A 21,163-nucleotide genomic window follows, 5' to 3' on the forward strand; every position below is an offset into this window, starting at 1 on the left:
ATGTGCCTAGAGGCCGCTTGGTTAAGGAAGACTCTTACATGCTGATGTTATATACCAATTACATCTTTTCAAAGCTGACACAGGTGCCTGAACTATGTTTACATCCCTTTTATTATCAATTACTTTTACATGAATTATTTGCTGCAGTCCTTTACACGCAGAAAATCCGTCAAATTCAGTCACACATACAGGAGGACAGATTTGACGAAGATCTAGGGGTAAATGTATTAAGCTAGGGATTTTGCAAGTCGTCAATATTTTCGACGACCTTGCAGGGTAAATTTAAAACGCCAATGTCTTTAAAGTAAAGTTTTACCTGGTCTGTTAGTGCTTAGAACTAATCTAAACTAGAAAACTAGAGTTAACGAATGTGTGCCGGGCACTTTTGTAAATTATTCAAATCTATAATATAAATGCCTAGTGGCGTGTGTTAGTCTGTCTGTGTGTGTGGAAAAAATAAAACCAAGCTGCAGCGCCACCTGCTGGGCGGAGTTATACACTGACCTACTAAATTCTTAGTGTGTGTGGAAAAAAAAAATCAGAAAGGGCTGAAATTTGGTATACTAAGATGTTTTTAATTTGTTAATTTAATTTGTTAATTGTTAAAAGTGTTTATAAAGATTTAAAAAAATATATATATATTTCTTGAAGGAGAAGTGACAGTTGGGAGTGGTTGGTGGTTGCCAGGGGTGACAGTGGGGAGTGGTTGGTGGTTGCCGGGGGTGACAGAGTGAGAGGAGTGTGATACTCAGGACCGCTGAGAGAGATCCCTGTGTCTCGATAGACATCTGGATAGATGTGGCGATAAAAATGAAGAATGAGGTGATGGAGAAGAATGATGAGGTGGTGACATGTGGACAAAACCACGTTAAAAAAGGGCGCTTACGTCGGGAAGTAACGCTCTTTCCCTGAGGAGGCCTGGGCTATGGCCCAAATGCATGACAAGAACCTTTTTAACACCTTAAGTAGCTTGATTTGACTAGAATGCATGAGTATCATGCACGGGTTAACTTGTATCTAATATGTATACATTTACAAAATACAATGTTCTTACATGTTTGGCAGTGTCACAGCTCCAGGGAGGGGCTTGTTGGAGACAGAGATACCTAAAGAAACAAATAATATTTTTTTATTATTATTATTATTATTATTATATTATTATTTTAATGTTTGTTACTTTCATTGATCTAAAAATAAAATTCATTAAATTATATTTCAACTTGAGGCATATAAATACATTCAATAAAGTCCTACAATATGCACTGTTTATAAGTGTTTTATTTATAAGCTGTCAGAGATGTATGCTGATTGCCTATATATATATATAGCTCCCATTGAACCAGCAGTTTGAAAAGCAGCAGGTGCAACAATATATTATAGCATTACATACTGTATACTATAGCATATAAGAATGTCACTGACACCAGGTGAAATTGAATTACCTATGTGTAATATATATCTCTGAATATATTATGAAGTCACTGACATTTACAAAACAGTATGCATTAGGTGAGATGAAATGGGAATCGTTTTACAAAGTGGACCAGTATAGAGAAATTGTTTTACAATCTTTAAAATTAATGTGAGGGGCTTTAGGCTTTTATTCAGAAATGATGTATTATAGTAACCAAGAAACTATATTTTCCACTGAATCAAAATCCCAATGTCCTGGCCAACTCCCGGAATCAGAGTTCTAAAGCTGAGAAGTGACTGGGTGAAAATGCCATTTATTGGACTTTTTATTATTATTTTTTTTATACCGAGCCTAAGTCCAACCTTGAAAATAGGATTTAACTCCATTTCAAATCCCTAAAGCTGCAGCGGTCTTTTATCTGCCCATTTCAATTCCTCTTTTTTCAAGTGTCAAAAGCTCTTCTACTAAGAGGGATTTTGATGCATTGTACTTCTTAGTAGTTTATCTTCATTCATTTTAGTACTGTTTCCCGATAGGAAACTAAAGGAAGAGAAACCATGGAAGCGAGGACAATGAATAGTGCAGTCTGTACGGCAATTTGAGAGAGGCTAGTAGACCCAATGGTTCAAGCATTGAAGACGGAATGTGTAGAATAAAATGTTAGTTAATCAAAACATAGGGGCCAGGGCAAGAGAAAATGTTGGGCTACAAAATTGAGTTTAACTGAAAATACAAATCCATTATTTAGTTAATGAAATATACAAATACTTATAATATAAAAGTAATGTGAATTGTAATTCAGCAATTGTAGAAGGTTGACTACTGTTGAATTCAACTTGCACCTAGTGAGGTCATTGATTACCGGCAGTGCAGCCAGGATGTGTGAAGTCGTTGCACTTACAGTTGTACTCTGAAATTTCAAATAAGCACCCCCCATAAGCCTGTACTTACAAGAATTGTTTAACATTTAAGTAAAGAGGGAAACAAACAGGAAATCTCAAAAGTCACACTGATGTTGATTAAAAAAGAGCTATTGCAATAGGCTATATTAGGCATTGCACCCACTGGAAACACCAAGAAATGTGTGATATCAGATATACAGCGATCATAGACATATTAATGTATATCCCTGATATGCATACAATGTGTGCTTAGCTCAGAATTAGGTGCACCTTAAAGGACAAATTTAGAGTTGTAATTAAGTCCATTCTCACAATGTAAAAATGCGTAAATTTTTTTGCTGCGCATTCACGCCATTTGCAAATTATTTGCAGCACCGTGTGCTTGAAAAAGCGAATTGGGGTAATTCATGTGTAAGTTCAGCATAATAAGGGCCCCTTGAATTGCGTCCAAATTTGACTTACACTTATCTTTAAGATATGCATTTTAGATGTATCTTTGCATGTCCCGTAGGCAAGATTCCAAATTGCTAATGATGACAGGTGCATTTTTTACACTGGATGGATTTATACACTAGATTTAAAGTTGCATGTGACTTTAGATAGAGCCTGAGAAATATAAGTGTACGGGTATGTTTTTTTGTGCATGTAAAAGTTGCATTTTTACATTAATCATTAGTGCAAATAAAGATATGGAATTTTGCACTGCAACCTCCTGTTGTAAATAATCCCAATGAGTTGAACAAGCAAAGCATCCACATTACATTTGAGATAGCAAGTGGTTATTTTTAGCAGAGCAGTGGCACAAGTGCAGGAGTAGTTAGGAAACTCAAGGGAATCTCCCTGGCGATCTGGAGGAGAAGCTAAAAGCTATAATCATGATGGATAGTGGTATAATTAAGCTGTAATGTCAGTGGGATTGAATGCAGGACCTGCATAATGGCCTCTCACTGCAAGATAAATGCAGGCCTAAATCTAACGTGTTTATGGAAAATAAGCGGTGTCTAGAGATCATCAAAATGCTTTATTTTCTCAGTGAAAGAATCACAAGTCCTCCAAAAATCAATTCAGTCAGTGCTATTGTTTGCACTGTTGCTAAGTGACTAAACTTTTATCAATTATTTATCAGCTGCTGTCCATTGCTTGGTGGGAGGTTTCTGTATGTAATTAGAGGTCTATATTTCTGAAAGTGTAAAGTTTTTGTGGCGTAAAAGCCTCCTTTACAGGACAGTAAAATGCTTATTTAAATCTTAATTCAGAGGAGTAAAGGAAAAGAAGCAACAGGCTTTTTACGCACATCAGAGGCAGGATGTTATTTGCTTGGCATGTGAATGGGATTACAGCTGTGTGAGCAGCATGCTACTTGTTCAAATTCTAATGCATATTGAAATGATGAAAGTATACCTTGATACATTCATGTAACTTCAAACACTGCTATCAGGCATCAATTTTACATGAAATGTTGGATACTGAACCCTGATGTACTAGGTGTCCATGTCTGCAATGATAGGTACAGTGTGTGAAGTTAGGATTAGTCTGCTGATGTTGTTTTGTTTAATTGTTTATTATTTTATTTATGTAGTGGTCTGTGACTGTTTACTATCACAGAATGTATTTCTCACACCCTATTTATTTGATTATGGTTTCCATACTATATTGTGCAGACTCGTTGCTTGGCAGATTGCTCCTCAAAAGGAAGTTGTTGAAGCTGTTGAGGAAGGCTGGAAGGCTGTGACGACCCTCATTGTTATACCAAACCTGGACATAAATAGAAAAAAAACCCATGAAACATCATTGTAAAGCAGTTCTGTGACGGAGTAAATGGTAGAACTCTACAAGTCACAACATTCTTGGCAAACATGTTGCTTGTTACCAAATGAGCGTAGTATAGACCATTTACGAAGGGACCTGTGAAACACCTTGGTTTTATATCAGTGCGCTTAGATGGTTCGCCCAGCCTACGTCAAGGTGCATGCCCACTCTCCCCTGTCAGGCACAGCTCCACAAACTAGATATGTGTCTCAGGGGAGCAGAGAGGCAGAAAAATCTCCAGAGGCGTTCTGTGCAAAAGTGAGAATGCTGCATAGCCGTGCAACCTCCCATCAATTAGAACCACTCCTTCCGCTCATCAAAATACACATTTCTACGTGTCTCCAAAAATAATGTTTGGTATAACTTAAATTATGGCTTTAATGAATGAAGAAAGTGAGGGACATCAGATCTGTATTTGTTACATTTGCACTTTGTGAATGATCTCCAATACTTCTACTATATCTTTATTTTTATCTTCACTCTGTTACATTGTAATACAGAATGTATGTTGACTATGGTAAACTTGTAGCCTGTGAAATTGGAGACAGAACAAAAAACATTTACAGATAAAGAAATAAAAACATCAAAGCAGATAGATGTTTTCAAAGCAGATTTGTGAAGACAGCTTGTGATGAAAAGCAAATTATTAGTAAATATGAAACTGCAGGGCAGACCTGTACAGAGGCACTCACTGGACTCTGCAGAACAGTTGTAGCTCTTAAACACATGATGTTGACTTAATGTTACTACCTTATTGAGAGTCATATTGGGAGACACAGGTATTAGCGTACTGATCTGTGAAACAGGAATGCCAAAACTCCATCCTCCATACCTGCACACAAAGAAGTATTTCATGATTATTACAACAGTGAAATTGACATGAATGCTTCAATTAAATATTTATGCTCATCTTCTGTGTTAGTCCACTTATGAGGAAGGACCGTATCATACAGTGCTCCCTGTACGTAAATCATGATGTGAATTTGCTTAATATTGAGTACATGATGCAGCTCCAAAGAAACATTGTAACAGTTGAGCTAAAAATGTACAAATTAAGATGTATATTGACCCTCTTTGTTCCAGTGTGGACACAACATATATCCACTACTTTAAAAACGAAATAGTAATTAATATATCCACATACATATGTTTGCTGTTTATGTTTAAACTTAAAAGAGTAAATAAAATACAAAAAGGGCATGAGAGTGGGAAGACTAAGTTGAAAAGTTGGTTCTTATTTGCCTTTAAATATTATATTCCTATTGAAAATTTACTATAGATAAGGTCATGTCATATTCTGTAGTGCAAAACTTATGTTACATCCATAATAACCTAGACCATTATCTGTAATAAAGAACTCCTACTTTAAAAAATAATCAGGTTATACATGTTGATTGACCTAATAATGCAGGTTAGTTTTCAAGGGTTAGATTGAGCCAGTTTAGCGTTTTGCACAAAGATTGTAAATTACTCTGACCACTCTTACCGCTGCTGGACAAACTGCAAGGTTGTAGCCAGGAGATACTGCTCCATGTCATCTGGTGTGACGTTGTACATCATCTGTCCGGAATAGGTCTTACGATGGGGAGGAGATTCACCAGGAGCAACACATACCTGTACAACACAGTAGACTCATGATACAGATATATATATATATACAGCACCTATAGAAAATCATCATACCATGTAAACTCATTACCTTTTGTCACATTACACCATGGAAATAAAATAAATGACATCAAACTTTTTCCAGCTTTATTTACACATTTCGCCTTACAGAATTCCATTAATGCAAAAATTGGCTACAGTTCTGAAAATTAATAAAAAATTAAAAACTAGAAGAACAAGTTTGTAATAGTGATCAGTTCCATAATTAATTACTTTGTAGAGCCACCCTTTGATGTAATTACAGCCTCCTGTCTGTTTTGATATGTCTCTACCAGCTTTGTGCACTTAGAGTCTTTGGAATATTATGGAATATTTGCCCATTATTCCTTGCAGAATTGTTCAAGTTCAGTCAACTTCACGGTGAGTGGAGATGGACTGCTCTTTTCAAGTCCATCCACAGATTTCCTATCAGATTTAGGTCAGGGTTCTGACTTGGCCAGTCAAGGACATTCATCATACAATCCTTAAGCAACTGTGTTATTTGCTTGCTGCTATGTTTAGGGTCATTGTAGTGCTGGAAGGTGAACCCATCAGCTGTCTAGAAGAGGGCTGGGTTTTCCACAAGAATTTGGGTGTACTTGGCAACATTCATCTTCCCTTCAAACCTGACCAGTCCCTTCTGAAGAGAAACACCCACACAACATAAAGTTGCCACCACCATGCTTCACATTAGGTATGGTGTGTTTTGGATGGTGTGCCTTGTTTGGATTGCACTACAAATAGCGCTTAGTGTTCAGTCCAAAAAGTTCTATCTTGCTCTCATCTGGCCAAACAACCTTTTGCCACATGGTATCAAAATCTTCCAATTTTTTTGTAAACTACAAATGAGAAATTTTTCAGAAGAGGCTTCTTTCTTGCCACCCTGCCATATAGGGCAGCATTGTGTAAAGCTTGTGAGATAGTTGTCACATGCACAAACCGACCAATCTCAGCCATAAAGACTTGTAAGTCCTTCAAAATTGCCATTGGCCTCTTGGTAGCTCCCTGATTATTATCCTCCTGGCTCTGTCATCCAGTTTGGAGGGATGGCCCGATCTAAGCTAGGTGGTGGTACTATACTCTTTCCACTTCTTAATAATGCATTAAATGGCACTCAGAGGGAGAGCAAAAGTCTTTGAAATCTTTTTGAATCCTTCTTCTAACTTGTGCCTTTCCACATTGCTATCCCAGAGTACTTTTGAAAGCACCTTTCTAACCGTGGTGAATGATTTGCTTTACCATGCACCAATAGTAGTGGAATCCTCAAGGAACAGGCAGTTTTATTCTGAATTAAAACCACTACAATTGATGTCAGGTGGAGGCAAATTAGCCATCTGTGTGATCTGGAAGGTCATTGGTTGTACTTGAGCAAGTTTACAATGATTACTCTAATGGTATGATCACTAACCAAAATCAGGTATTTTTGTAATTAAATTATTTTAATTGTTAATAATTTTTGTAAATGTTATTTTCACTGTGATGCTGAGGACTATAATGTGTAAATACAGCTAGAAAAAGACATTTAATTTATTTCAATTTCCATGGTGTAATGTAACAAAAAGGTAATCATTTTGACAGTGTATGATGATTTTCAATAGGCCCTGTGTGTGTGTGTATATATATATATATAGTGGTCGAAGTGGAAATTTAGAAGTGGTATAAAAAATGGAATGTAAGTGAATGAAGTTTTACAATGAAGGCAGTAAGAGAGGTGGCAGAAGGGCATACCACAGATCCCTGAGTAACACACATAGGGGTACAGTTGTCAACAGTGACTTCTTTGCACAGTGCTATTTCATCATAGAAACCATAGAAATAATAGCATTGTGTACAGTTAGGCATTCAGATGAGCCAGAAGTGGGATTTGAACAGTATTTTCCCATAGCCATGCAGTGTACATATTTGATTTGCACCCTTAAATGTGGAGTAACGAGCACTAAAATCTGTCCTTTACCATAATTATTTAAACAGTATAAGAGTTCTCCTTAATATGCAACATTCTAAATCTAAGATAGAAAACCATTAGGTAATTCTAAGTCAATAAGTTTACATCATATCAACAAACAGAAAATGTAGAATATACATATAACAATAGTAGCAGCAGTGTACAATGGTAAAAATAATTTACAGAACCACTATGCACAGTTAGACCTGTAATTTTATTTCACAACTAATGACTAAGTCTATGCGTCATATAAACCCAGTAAGCAGAATAAAGATTGTGTCTGTCTGAATGCAGCTAATTGCTCTATTTACAGCACACAACACAAAGGTAATGTGGAAGAGTCATTTGAAATTGTGCTCAGTAGCCTTGACAGAGAGCAGCAGTAATATCTACATTTACAGAAACTACCAAAGCACATTCCAAAGCCACCGCAAATGTTAATGCGGTATGATTGCTTAAAGTCTACCCTCTTGATGGACCTATATTAGTAATTTTCACCAAGGTCATATAACTTTGTTATAGATTTTGGCACCCAATGTGAAGTTGTCAATTATAGATTGATGATAGTTCTTTATTTCAAAATGATAAGAAGCAAAGCCCAAAATTACACCCATAATGCTTAAGATGATGTAAGAGGGGCCTTGGCTGGGGACACACAGTGAATTTGGCTGTGTAATGAATTCTTGGTGGTCCCTATGTACAACTTGCAAACGTATGTAATAGTGAAGCATTTACAAAGTAACAGTGTCATACACACATGTATGATATTTGAATGAAGTTCATGTATTTAATACCTATTCTGCCACAATCTATAGTATTTCATATTAACAAGCAGTCTAATGTTGGTGATGCATCAGTCAGTTTGGTCTTTTACAACCAAGTGGTCCCAACATCACTGTCTATGCTGTTAAATCTGATTAGCCAATGACTGCATCAGCGTGTGTATGGGCAACCGAAAACTACACCCCATATAGTCCATTATCTTATTTAGATGTTTAACCAATCTATTTAGAGGCTACAATTTTGCCCACCATTCTTGTGACAAAATTAACCACAGATTCAGTTGATTGTTGATTGGTTCACACTAAGAAAACTGCCTGTATGCTACAATATACCTTTCCTACAGAAAAAAAAGTTAATTTAAAAGTAGATTATAATCATGATACAGGAGTTGATGAATGTGAATAAATGATTATAGGCATGGTGTTAATCACTATTAGGGTTACTGTTTTCTGATCACCAATAAAACTACTTTATGATGTGGTCATTGTTGAGCCTACTGCATAATATGCTGAACACAAATATTCTTTATATTCTGTGCTTTATTAAGTTTGGTTTACTGTATCTATTCTGTGCTGGATACTGTTGATGCTGTAAATTATGCATGACACTATTATGGAGTGTAATCTATGATTCATATTTCAGGGTACAGAATAAGGAAAAGAAAGGGTGACGAACAACGGGTAAGAACATTTACCCAAAGACAAATAAGTCAGTAAAACATTTCTAAAAGTGTAACATTTGAAATGTAACCTTTAACACAAGCATTCTAGCTCTTCAGGTAGTGTTAAGGACACACAGGTCTCTTTTTGCTTACCTGAAATCCAGTTGAACAGTTGCAACCGCCATTTATTAACGTCTGATTACCAGCTATGGTCCATGATCCTAAGCTGCTCTCCGGCAAGCATTGTCTACAAGGAAATTAGCAGACTTAGTTCCATTGGTGCATTTCTTAATCTGTTACATACCTCCCACCACGACCCATGATACCTTGCTAGGGTTCAGACAATTGACAATTACATGTATTCTCTTTTACTTGGGCAGAACAGTTAAACTGTAGATAACTATATATATATATATATATATATATATATATATATATATATATTAGTCATCAACAAAATAATCAATATATATATATATATATATATATATATATATATATATATATATATATATTTATCATGGAAACTGATACTGACATACAAAGTACAGTTAATTTTATATATATATATATATATATATATATATATATATATATATATATATATATATAATATTTTTTTGGAGGATGTTCAAATGTATACATAAGGGATGATATTGAAGGAACAACTGTTAATTACAGTAACCAATAGTTGTCAATGTAAAGGAGCCTCAAATGTTTAATTTCCAGTCCTTGGAGGATAGTGTTTGCATCAGTTTTAATACATCAAAATGCATTATCTCTATATATTGTAGTTTAAGTCACAAGGAGACCAAGACCAACAGAAAAAGATCATATGGAGATGGGAAGGGTTTGCAGATATACCCTAGTTTGTAGATATACCCTAGTTTCATACCAAATAGCCTGATGGAAGCATCTCTGTATATGTTCTTTTGTGATAATACATATTAAGATATCATGCAAAAATTAGAAGCAAAAAAAAAATAGAAAATTGGTTAAAAGCAACATATATTATATATATTATATATATATATATATATATATATATATATTTATATGATATTTTTAGGTGTAATATAGTCATTATTGAGGACAATTAGCATATATATAATATATATATACTTTTTTATAAGTTTTGATACTTTTTTAGGGGTTACAGTCTTAGCCCCTGCACAGAGCTTTTACAAACCTAATTCTCTGTTGCAGATGCGTTTCTAAATGTTTTTTAGAATAATAATCATTGTACCAGATGAGACAGCGCATATTTGCATTTTTATGCTTAACTTGTAGTGCAGTGCATTTTTTTAATGCTCCTTGTTCCATTTCACTGCATCTGACAGACGTCAACATACATTCATCTCAACGGGAGTGCATTGTACACATAATGAGATGAAGCCAAGAACTGTTGATGTATACTTGTCCACATGTGTTTGGCTAGAACAAGATACATTTCTGTTTTGCCAAAACACAGGTCATTTAATAAGCATTCGCTTCTACAAATGCGTTCAGCATTTGTAGAAGCGAATGCATATTAAATGCGTAAATAAGTGCAATGCGATTTATGTTACTAGGCCTTATTTGAATTGCAAACACCTTTATGTGCCTAGCCTTAGGCTACCTTTAACTGACCTAAAAAGGTAAAAGCTTCATGATGACAGATAAATCTTTGAGTCACTCGGTCATGTTATACAATCAATCTGTTGTAATATTATGCTGGCCTTTAAAAACTGATATGCTTCATGTGGGTCTGTGCTCTAAAAAATGGTTGAATGGCTTCTGTATTACATACAGTTTGACATCAAATATTATGTTACAATATAATGCTGTTTCCCCCCCCCCCCCCTCTCTCCCTCCCTATCTTATCTCCCCACAGGTCGCGCCACGGAAAAAACAGAGAAACAACCAACAAGAACCGGAACTGGAACATCCGGAACATCCGTCAAGGCAGCACCAACCCTCACTAAAACGAAACAAAGCGCAGACGTCCCAGGTAAGCCCTCCAAAAAGGGTCCCTACCACCCACTCCATGACATCAAATATTATGTTACAATATAATGCTGTTTCCCTTGCTGTGGTGTGGATCCTATATAAATCTAATTTCACAATAATATTACCACAGACAGTAGTGTAGGTAACTAAGCAGACCACTCACAGTACAACCCAGTATCCCAGTCCAACTTCCAAGTGTGGAGATGGTATGGTGCACTGCTCCATTTAGACCTCCTATCTCACTCTTGTATTAACTAATGACATGATAAATGTTATCGGCCAACCCAATTTACTGTACCATTTGGACAGACCATTTCTAACACAACTGGCTAATTCAGGGTTTCCCAGACCCAGTCCTCAGGGCTCCCCAACAGTGCAGGTTTTCCATATCTCCTTGCTGGAGCACAGGTGTATTCATTACTAACTGACACATTGTAACAGATCCACAGGTGGTCCTAATTATGTCACATGTGATCCAGAAAACCTGCACTGTTGGGGAGCCCTGAGGACTGGGTTTGGGAAGCCCTGGGCTAATTTAATAACCAATACCAGTTGGTTTACCAAATCTGTACCAGCTTTATGGACTAAGTATTGTACTTACGAGTTTTGATCCAAACAGGAATTGTCTATGCCAGGAAATGAGGACATTGCATTCATCAGATCTTCACTGCTCTCATTATAACTCCTACAAAATGAATCAACAATGTAATTAAACAATAAATAAAAGATTAACTATAAATGAAAGATTAGCTATCAATATATTTGGGGTGTCATATCAAAATGTTAAATGTTAAAGCGCTACAAAATATGCTGGCGCTATGTAAATAAATGTTGATGATGATGATATCAATATACTAAGTTGTGACAATAATAATGTCAGCCTCGATGTCATCTTATTGTCATGAGTTATTTAAATTAGGGCAAACCAGCAGGATTTTAGGGGGAGAAAAGAAATGTTCCATTTAAGTAAAAGGAACTTGTCCAACATGTTAGCTGGTATTGTAGCAGGTGACATTATTACTTTTACCGGCATGAACATTTCTGTGCACCATATCTACAAAATGTATGCAAAGATGAACATCAAAAAGGGTAGTGGGGGCACGCTTAGATGCCTGGTCACAGAGGGTACATGGGTATAGTTGCATTAGTTGTTACAACAAATGCTTGCAAATATGTTTAGTACCTTGTTACAGAAACATTATGGGCCTGAGTCATTAAGGATAGCAAGGCAAAAAAGCAGTAAATTTGATTATTTTATTATTTTGCACATAAAGAAAACACTGGCTGCTTTTTTGTTATCTAGCACACAAATACTTGATAACTTTATTTTTAAACCGAAATTTAGTTGATCTAGAACATGTCCTACCCCATCTATAAATCTTCCATCACATTTTGAATTTACCCCCCCCCCCTCCAATGCTACATGGTTTTGCCATGGTGCAAAGTTACTCCTTTTTTTTGTTTTGCTCTCCTCAATGACTGAGGCCTCTATGACAGGGGCCTTCTATTTTATTATACTACTAGGTTATTGGAAAATGTGCCTCCACCCTCTCATTTAGGCTGGTAGCGATAGCTGAAAACGGGGGAAACATTAAAATATCACTAAAATGTCTCCAATTCTGAAACAAACAGGTAAAATTATATGGAGACAATATTTCTTTTTTTACATCAAGACTGATCTAAGAATAAACCAAATACAAAATAACCCCCATACACAAAAAAGAGAACAAACTAGATGGACCTTTAGGTTCCTCTCTGCCATTAAATTCTATGTTTCCATGTAAATAAGAAAATGTTCCTAATGGCTGGTATACTTTAATGTTGGTTGAAAAAATTATAATTACCCAAACACCACGGCTTGGTCTGTGGTGCCATACAGATTTGGTGACAGCAAGAGCTCCGGGTATTCCACAGAGGTCATTGAGAGTGATCCCAGCCCCATGGCAGCAATGACAAAACACACAGGAAGCAGGATCTGAGAAATTAGACTCTTCCAGTTCCGTTTGGTATTGTGAAACCTCTTAATCCATATGGCCATAATCCTCTTTAACATGAGCTTGCCACCTTTTAAATTTTCCATCTCGGTCAGTGGTTGATCTGTGTAAGCCAAAAAAAATACAATGCAAGAGTAGATTTATTTTCAGAAGTTTTGTAGTGGAAAACTGTAGGGTGTTGTTAGACCATAGCAATATATAAATATTCAAAAGTGGCCAGTGCAAACTGCTCATAGAGAACCTCTTCAGTGGCAATGCTTTGTCAACAGCTTCTCAATCTCTGTATGCTCATCCAGATAGTTACAGGCCTCAGTTCTCATTATTGTTTCTGGCCATATCGAGGTAATAGTATTATGCCCAGGGGACCCCAACCTCCAGTGGCTACTTGGGATGTTAAGGATCCTGGATATTACTAGGTGGCGCTCTACATGGGTGACATTCTTCTTTCTAAGGCTGACAAATATTGTAAATTCAGAAAAATATTATACATCACCATCTGTTAATGTACAATAGTTACTGCCTATTTGTGATTGGCTGTTGTTGCGCCTGCCTTCATTTGGAATAGGAACCAAGTTCAGATCAACCCTTTACAACCTTTAGATGGTATGTGACCTTACACTCTGATCTATAGAGATTAAATTCAATGTTTGCATTGCTTTTTTCAAGCAGCTTTGAAACACACCTTCTCTGTTGGAAAAAGTGTAAAGGTTTGAAGCGGGACTATCATCCACTGCAAGATGGTCCTGGTTATGGACAGGTAGGTCCGTATTGGGTAATTCCTGGTGACCCTCATCAAGACCATCGATTAGTTTGAGGAACACCTGAAAAACAGCAAAAGCATTAGTACTGTGTAATCTCACATTATTACACTTATTAACAATGGTTTGTGAACGTTATTGCATTAAAGCAAGATAGTAAAATGAAATGGTTTTTCTGTAACTCCTTTAATTTACTTCATGTGTGAACTGTGACATGTTCTTTTTCTAGGATATAATTATGATATAATAGGAAATAGGGATGTTCTTTTTCTGTATATTATACTATTTGTAAGTTATACTACGTACTGATGGGCATTATGTGTACGTATAGTATATATGTTGCCTGGTTCTTCAAGAGACGCAAAGTGAATGCAATTTGCGTTTTTTTTAAACGGACGGAAACTGCACGCCCTTATTCAACCACGGATCTGAAGTACCGTTTCCATTTCAATACAACGTACTGCAGGATATGCAAAATGCATATGTGCAATATAAAGTGCCATCAGAACATACAGAAAAAATAAAAAAGATTAAATACATTAATACCTGTTAATACTATAATCATTAATAAAAACTAAAAAAAATACATTTATCAGGATGTTATTAATGTGTACTGTACATAAAATGCATTTTTACAGTTGTCCTGGCCTACATACGCGACCAGCATCACTATCAGTCGGCGCTTACACCTGCCTTGTAGCTGGTGCAAGTGATACGGCTGAAAATCACGTACCTAAGAGATTCCCAGAGCTTAAATCAGATGCATGCGCTCAATCTTGGCATGCCCTTACTGTACATACGGCCCTGTACTCCTCGTTCCACCCTCCAAATTGTAGGCTGACGGAAGTGTCATTTGTGTTTGGACTTGAACTGCATGCACTTCACAGCCGTAAAGTCCATTTCTGAGCATGCGCAGAGCAATGTCACACAAAACAATAGCACACAACGTGACTTACGTTCCTTAATGAATCAGGCCCATAATGTTTAGTGTACATTATAAACGGAGATGTTTTTACAGGACCACTAAACCCCAATATTGAAATCTGCGGTTATGAACCATGAAGGTAAATACAGTGTTTAATGTCAACCTGACACTGAACTACAGCTCTGTTAAAAAGTAAAGTATTATCTCCCTACTCTATTATAGACAATTGAAACTTCTTTCACATCTATAGGACAGTGTATTAATGGTATGTGATACAGGTCAGAAAGCTGAGACTGCAGTCGTCACTTGAGTTACTTGTCCTTGAAACAACAAATCCATACGGTACAATTCTATAAAGCAAACCAGTCACGCTGTTAGTCTCCTTGTGGCTGCTGTGTTAGAGAAACACCTAACTCCGTCCTAACATGACATCCTATGGCAGATGGGTGGACTCATTTATTAAGTATAAACACTTCCATTATTCCATGTATAACATTCAGCCTTGATGTCACACAGTGGCTTAGCTTTTTCCTTAATTTAAGTTGTTCAGATCGCTCAGTGAAAAAATATACATTTCATTTTCGAAATGTACTCTGAAAAAAGACGTAAAACACATTTGGGAGTGTGCTCATCTAAAAGTGTGGTCACATGCTTGCAATACAGTTTGGATTATTATTTTTATGCATCAAGTACTAACTTATTACACAGTGCTGTTTATTTTATAAGCACCATGACTAAAGTTAAAGCAACAATGCTAATAGGAAATTTCATTTTTAACAGCTGTTGTGTTGTCAAGTTTGTTTGTTTTTAGTTCTGGACGCCCCAATAACACAGTCATTCTTTAGTCATTGGCTAAAGGGGATTTTATACACTTAGGGACTCATTTAGAGTCAGTCGCAAGTCCTTCTGTTGAGTGCAAAAAGCACCTTTGGCCAAAAATCTGTCTCAGTTTGCACTCCAACTGAGACGGATATCTCTGTTGCACCTCTCTGCGCTTAGAGAGGCGGACGAGGGAGGTATTGGGCGAGCCCAGCAATGTAAAGGCCTTCACGTACTTTACATGCTATTTTGAGTTGAAAGCAACCGCAAATAGGTCTCTAGGAGACGTATCTATTGCGGGTGCTTTCACCTGGTGCTAGAGACCTTGATGTATTAAAAAAAAAGAAGTAAAAAATAATGACATTTAAAAAAAAAAAAAAAAAAGGTGTGCACCTTCTCCCAAACAGCATAACCAACCCTTGTGCTGTTTGGGGGGGAAGGGGGAAAGAACATTTTTTTTTTTTACATTTAGTTATCTGCTTTACAGGGCGCTGTGCATGATACACTTGCACACCGGCCCATAAGGCAGATAAAGAGACGTGTTTGTGCAATTTGCACAGTATTCTAAATGGCACGGACTCTAAATACTGTGTAAATTAAGGGATGCAACTTACACTTACAATTTCAGTGTAAATTGCATCCGAATCTAAATGAGGCCCTTACTGTTAAATCCTTTTCATCAAAGCTTATTGGTAACACGGACATCATTGATGAGGATGGAGCTTAACCCCATCGGTAATATCTGTGTCCCCATTAGGCTGAAGGAGAAGTTTGAGCTGCAATGTTAGTGATATGACAAAGTCAACTCAAAAAATGGATTCATCATCTTGAGAAATCGAGCAAACTCCACCAAAGAGCTATAGAATTTTGCAGTCGATTATAAGGGTAAAAACTAATTGAAAAGCATAGTGTACTATTTTGCATTATGTAGCTAGGAGGACTGTGGAACCTTTTACTGACATCTACAAAGTGGACATTCAGACCTTTAGGGTACCTTGGCCATTTATAAAATGTACTGTGTGCTCTCACCTCTTCTATGGTGGTATCTGAGATGCCATAACAACCAATATGAAGGTCATTCATGTTAGTGTCCAGATCTCGGAGGAGAGATAAGTAAGTATTTGATATCTCAGCGCTGAAAGGTGGAAGGACATAGACGAGTTCTCCACCAACGTCCTCTTTAAGTTTTGCTTCTGGGATATGTGCGTGGATAAGAGTGGTCACTTTGTCTGAATCACACAGCTTATAATCCTTCTGATTAGGAAACTGGAACAAAAGAGATATCATTGTAAAAATACAGATATTTTATTTTAGTGTTTAACAACATATTTTAATTTCTCCACTCTCCCAGTATAACGCCCATTCACTGTATTATACACCAATTGGATCAGGAACGAGTTTAAAGAAGGTGTTGTGCAATTTTATGAAGTGGGATTGTCTACCTTCAGTCCAATCACACGTCGCCTTCTGAGATGTCACACCCCCCTTCCAAATCTCCAGTTGCGCAATCAATATTAAATATAGTGATCGAGCTTCACTCTCAGAGGGTGGAGAAACCCGTCATGTATTTTAAATAGATCAATTGTATGATAATTAGAAGATCTAACAAAGCATTATTTGACAAGTGTATAGTACTGGGAACCACTTAAACTGCCAGCTTTGTATAGATGCACAAATGTGCAATGCAATACGTGATTAACAATTATTGTTACTAATATAATGCACCCAAGCTTATAGAAATAGCAGGTGAGTTTCATTAGTGCATAAATTAGGCTGGGATTTTCTGGGGTTTGTGCCCCTTTTCAGTTGAATTTCCTATAGATTGTAAGCTTGCGAGCAGGGCCATGTTTTCACTCTGTACTACATTGATTCCAATTGTAAAGCTCTATAGAATATGCTGACGCCATATAAATAAATATTATTATTAATAATAATACAAATAACTCTAACTCTTCCCATGCATTCTAGGTACAAAGGTGCAATATTATATGTAAGCACTATCATTGTTCCTATTGACCATTCCCTCATTTAACCTAAGTACCGTTTAAGTGCTAGATTCTCTCTGTATTACAAAACAACTTGTATAAGTAAGTTGATACAGGGTCTTTTCATGCATTTACCTAGTATCTTCCATGACCAACTCTATTCTGCCAACTGTTCTGAATTTTATACCTTCCAGTGGAACCTCTGCTTTTACTTAAAGTCGAGAAGCGACCTGCGCTGAGGCTCCCTGTGTCTGTGGATTAAGTCCATTCATAGATCTGCAGTAGAGCTCTATGCAGTCTGTTCTATAGAATTTTATTGAGGAGCTCTGGATGGCCTGCCATAGGCTCAGCTCATGACATCGGTAACATGGAAAGTTCCCGGAAGGAATGGACCACCCTATATGTGATGTAGAGGAGGTGCAAGTGTTATTGATAAGGGGAATGAGGTAAAGTTTACCTGAGGTTGGGTTTGCTATAATAAGTGACTGTATATGCTGTTTAGTGGCAGGAACAACAAAGCTGAGATGCGTAGCTTAGAGCACTACAAGTTGTGCTGCTACTGGCTCCAGTTATGTAAATTTGATCCTCGTGGAAGTTATTTTTAACTATGCTGCATATTGTTGACATTAATGCCAATTTCAATGCCATGTGAAATTTGTAAATACATTTTTCCTATTTCACTTGTGATACCAAAACAGACATTTAAAGTGTTTGATCTGCTCACTCAAGGTCATGCTTATAGCATGGATGTTGGAGAATAGATAAAAATAAGATTATTATTTGCAAAAACCTTGCACTTAACATGCAGTTTTAACTCTCGGTTGTTGAGTTTCCTTGGATAAAGAGTATCGTGTCTGTGTCTAATTGTTTGGCCTTGTATATCTCCAGTGCCTTCATTAATGTATGTTCTCTGCATTCAATCACCAAGTTCTTTTATGTGCAGGATTATGGGGGCTGTATAAGTAAAGTTATAATCTGCTACATGTCCTGGCGCCCACTTATCATAGTTTTAGGCATGCACGTTGCATCTTTATTCCACCTTTGCTTTTATTTCATGGCCTTGTGATTGAGGCATGTCTAGATTGTGAATTAAAACCTCTAGCATCGTTAAGCCAGTTCACATTTGAGGTCAACGCGATAAGGTACAGAGAAGAATTAATTTGGTAACTTTTGTTCTGAGAGTTGTGGTGAGTTGTGGAAGAATGTTGCAGATATATCTGTTAACCTTTTCTTAGACAAAAATGCATTATTTTTGTCCCAATATTTACACAGATCAAAAACTGTCCACTTTATACTAAATTATACAAAGTGCCTCCATGCTCTGACTTGGTCCTAATGAGTTGATAAACTACATTCTTATGACACGTGTTTTCAGACCACTGTGTGCAGGTAACAGATGTATTTTAAAGTTGCCATGTTATCTGGCCTCATCAGAGGGCTCAAACTACCCAAACAACACAACAGCAACAATGTCACCTGCAATAGAAATAGTATTGTGTATAGTAATCAAAGTAATTGTGCATTTCTGTAACAGGACAAGACATCAAAACGCTAAACTTTGAAATGATCACACCTGTTCATATTATGGATTTCTTATCAGGTCTGGTATATGACACCGAACAACTTACCTTTTTAGTAAGGGTGAGACGGTACCCACTCCCAAATTTTTCTTTGAGGAACATTGGTGTCCCGCTGCACCTCAAACCTCCCTGCTCAAGAAAAGCAATGCGATCACTCAGTACTTCCGCCTCGTCTAGGTGATGTGTAGACAGGATTATTGTTTTATCTGAAATAAAATAGAACATTGGACATTCAATGCATTTTAGATGCAGAAGAAAGTTTCTGTGTCTTGTCTTATCATATGTATACACTGTATTTTAATGTTTGCAGAGTTTTATCACATATTACGAAACAGACTCCACAGCATAGTAAAAACAATAAGGGTACATTTGTAAAAGTCGAGTCTGCAAAATAAAGATGACTCAAAACTAAACTGGGTTATAAATGCATAAAACTCTGTGTCAAGATCGTACATTTTATTGGGGGGGGGGGGGGATAAAATAACAAGGATCTTGTCCTATCAGGTATTAGTGTATTCCAACAAACCAGTAGTAACCATAAGGTGGACACCATTTAAAATGGACTAAGAGACCTCTGTAAAAGACTAGTGTAAAGAAAACAGAGTTAACTTAGGTTGGGACCTGGTCACTGGTAATTCAAGGAAAAATAATGAAAAAAAATGTTTTTTTGCACAAGATAAAAGCTGTGTTCCATCCCATGAAGCAGGAAACATCCTTGTGAATGTGTCCTGTCCACCCCTTTGTCTCATTTAAATAATAAAACATTCTCGTTTTTCCATGTTGCCATGGCACAAAAGTAGTTGTGTAACATCACAAAAGAGCATTTACACTGCAAATTTGCACTTTTTCAGAAGATGCATGGATGGAGATAATACTTTCTGCTTGTGGTTAGGTTCACACTGGTGACTGTTGCAGCAACTATAAGTTGCTAAGAATTTCAACGAATGAGAGTGTTGCTTTCATCTAACATGCTCTAAGTGATTAAGAACTGACTGGTTGTTATAGTCTACTGCAAATTTGCATATTAATGTATATTGATACGTAAGATTCACTGTCCTGTTAGTACTGAATATGACAACATTTTAAATACAATATGTTTTCCATATGCAAATATATTGTTTCCCAACACTAGGGGCCTGATTCATTAAGGATCTTAACTTGAGAAACTTCTTATTTCAGTCTCCTGGACAAACATGAAAAAACAGGCAGTATTTAACTTATGTGCCAAACTGAATACTAATTTGCACCCCTTGCATTGTAACATGGTTTTGTCCAGGACACTGAAATAAGAAGTTTCTTAAGTTAAGATCCTTAATGAATCAGGCCCTAGATTACTTAACATAGACAATACCAGGCTCGGTCAAAATTAAAATACTGTCACGTTGTATCAGGACCATGCAAATATTTTATATACATTTCCCACTGAATCACCTAAACACCAAGATTTTCTACAATTTTGTTGTTTGCCTTTCATCTGTAACCTAAACATGTCTTCCATATGAAGTAAATGTGAGTTGTTTCACCCTTCTGCAGAACTTGCAACTGGCAGTTCAGCAAAAGGCACCAGTGTGAACCATTCATATTACTAAATCAATGGTATGATTGGTAATGGTTCTAAAATAATGGCTCTAAATAATGTAGGAGCAATTTCTATTTACAACATTTTAGAGTTAAATGACAGGCCAATGCCATGTTGCCCGTAGTTTGAAACAAATAATGTGCATTATTGAATAATACCAACAACTGTAAATAATATTAGTCATTAAGTGAGAACTCATTTCAGTGTGTCTCTGACAGGGGGGTAATAAACCAATACTATAAGGGAAGGAATGTCTTTTTGCAGATGATATAAAGATGTACAACCAGTCTGATATCCCAGAATATTCCAAGTGTGGAATCTTAAAGTTAACATTGGTCAGTAGAATATTTGACTGTATAGTAGGAGGTATTAC

General features: G+C 36.6%; 1 protein-coding gene across 1 annotated transcript in view; it reads right to left on the reverse strand.

Annotated features, from left to right (window-relative positions):
* Nucleotides 1–21,163, reverse strand: part of ABCA12 (ATP binding cassette subfamily A member 12) — an 87,056-nt gene that overhangs the window by 29,165 nt on the left and 36,728 nt on the right. Inside the window, exons 23-32 of the mRNA XM_075181383.1 lie at nt 19,260–19,417; nt 16,676–16,912; nt 13,827–13,965; nt 12,995–13,247; nt 11,752–11,835; nt 9,315–9,408; nt 5,612–5,739; nt 4,876–4,957; nt 3,966–4,071; nt 1,055–1,106 (exon numbers count right to left, since the gene is read on the reverse strand). Of these exons, the coding sequence (XP_075037484.1) occupies nt 1,055–1,106; nt 3,966–4,071; nt 4,876–4,957; nt 5,612–5,739; nt 9,315–9,408; nt 11,752–11,835; nt 12,995–13,247; nt 13,827–13,965; nt 16,676–16,912; nt 19,260–19,417 (1,333 nt within the window). The remainder of the gene's footprint in view (nt 1–1,054; nt 1,107–3,965; nt 4,072–4,875; nt 4,958–5,611; nt 5,740–9,314; nt 9,409–11,751; nt 11,836–12,994; nt 13,248–13,826; nt 13,966–16,675; nt 16,913–19,259; nt 19,418–21,163) is intronic.

This window comes from Mixophyes fleayi, chromosome 7 (genome assembly GCF_038048845.1).
Source record: "Mixophyes fleayi isolate aMixFle1 chromosome 7, aMixFle1.hap1, whole genome shotgun sequence".
In the NCBI taxonomy this organism is placed as follows: Eukaryota; Metazoa; Chordata; class Amphibia; order Anura; family Limnodynastidae; genus Mixophyes; species Mixophyes fleayi.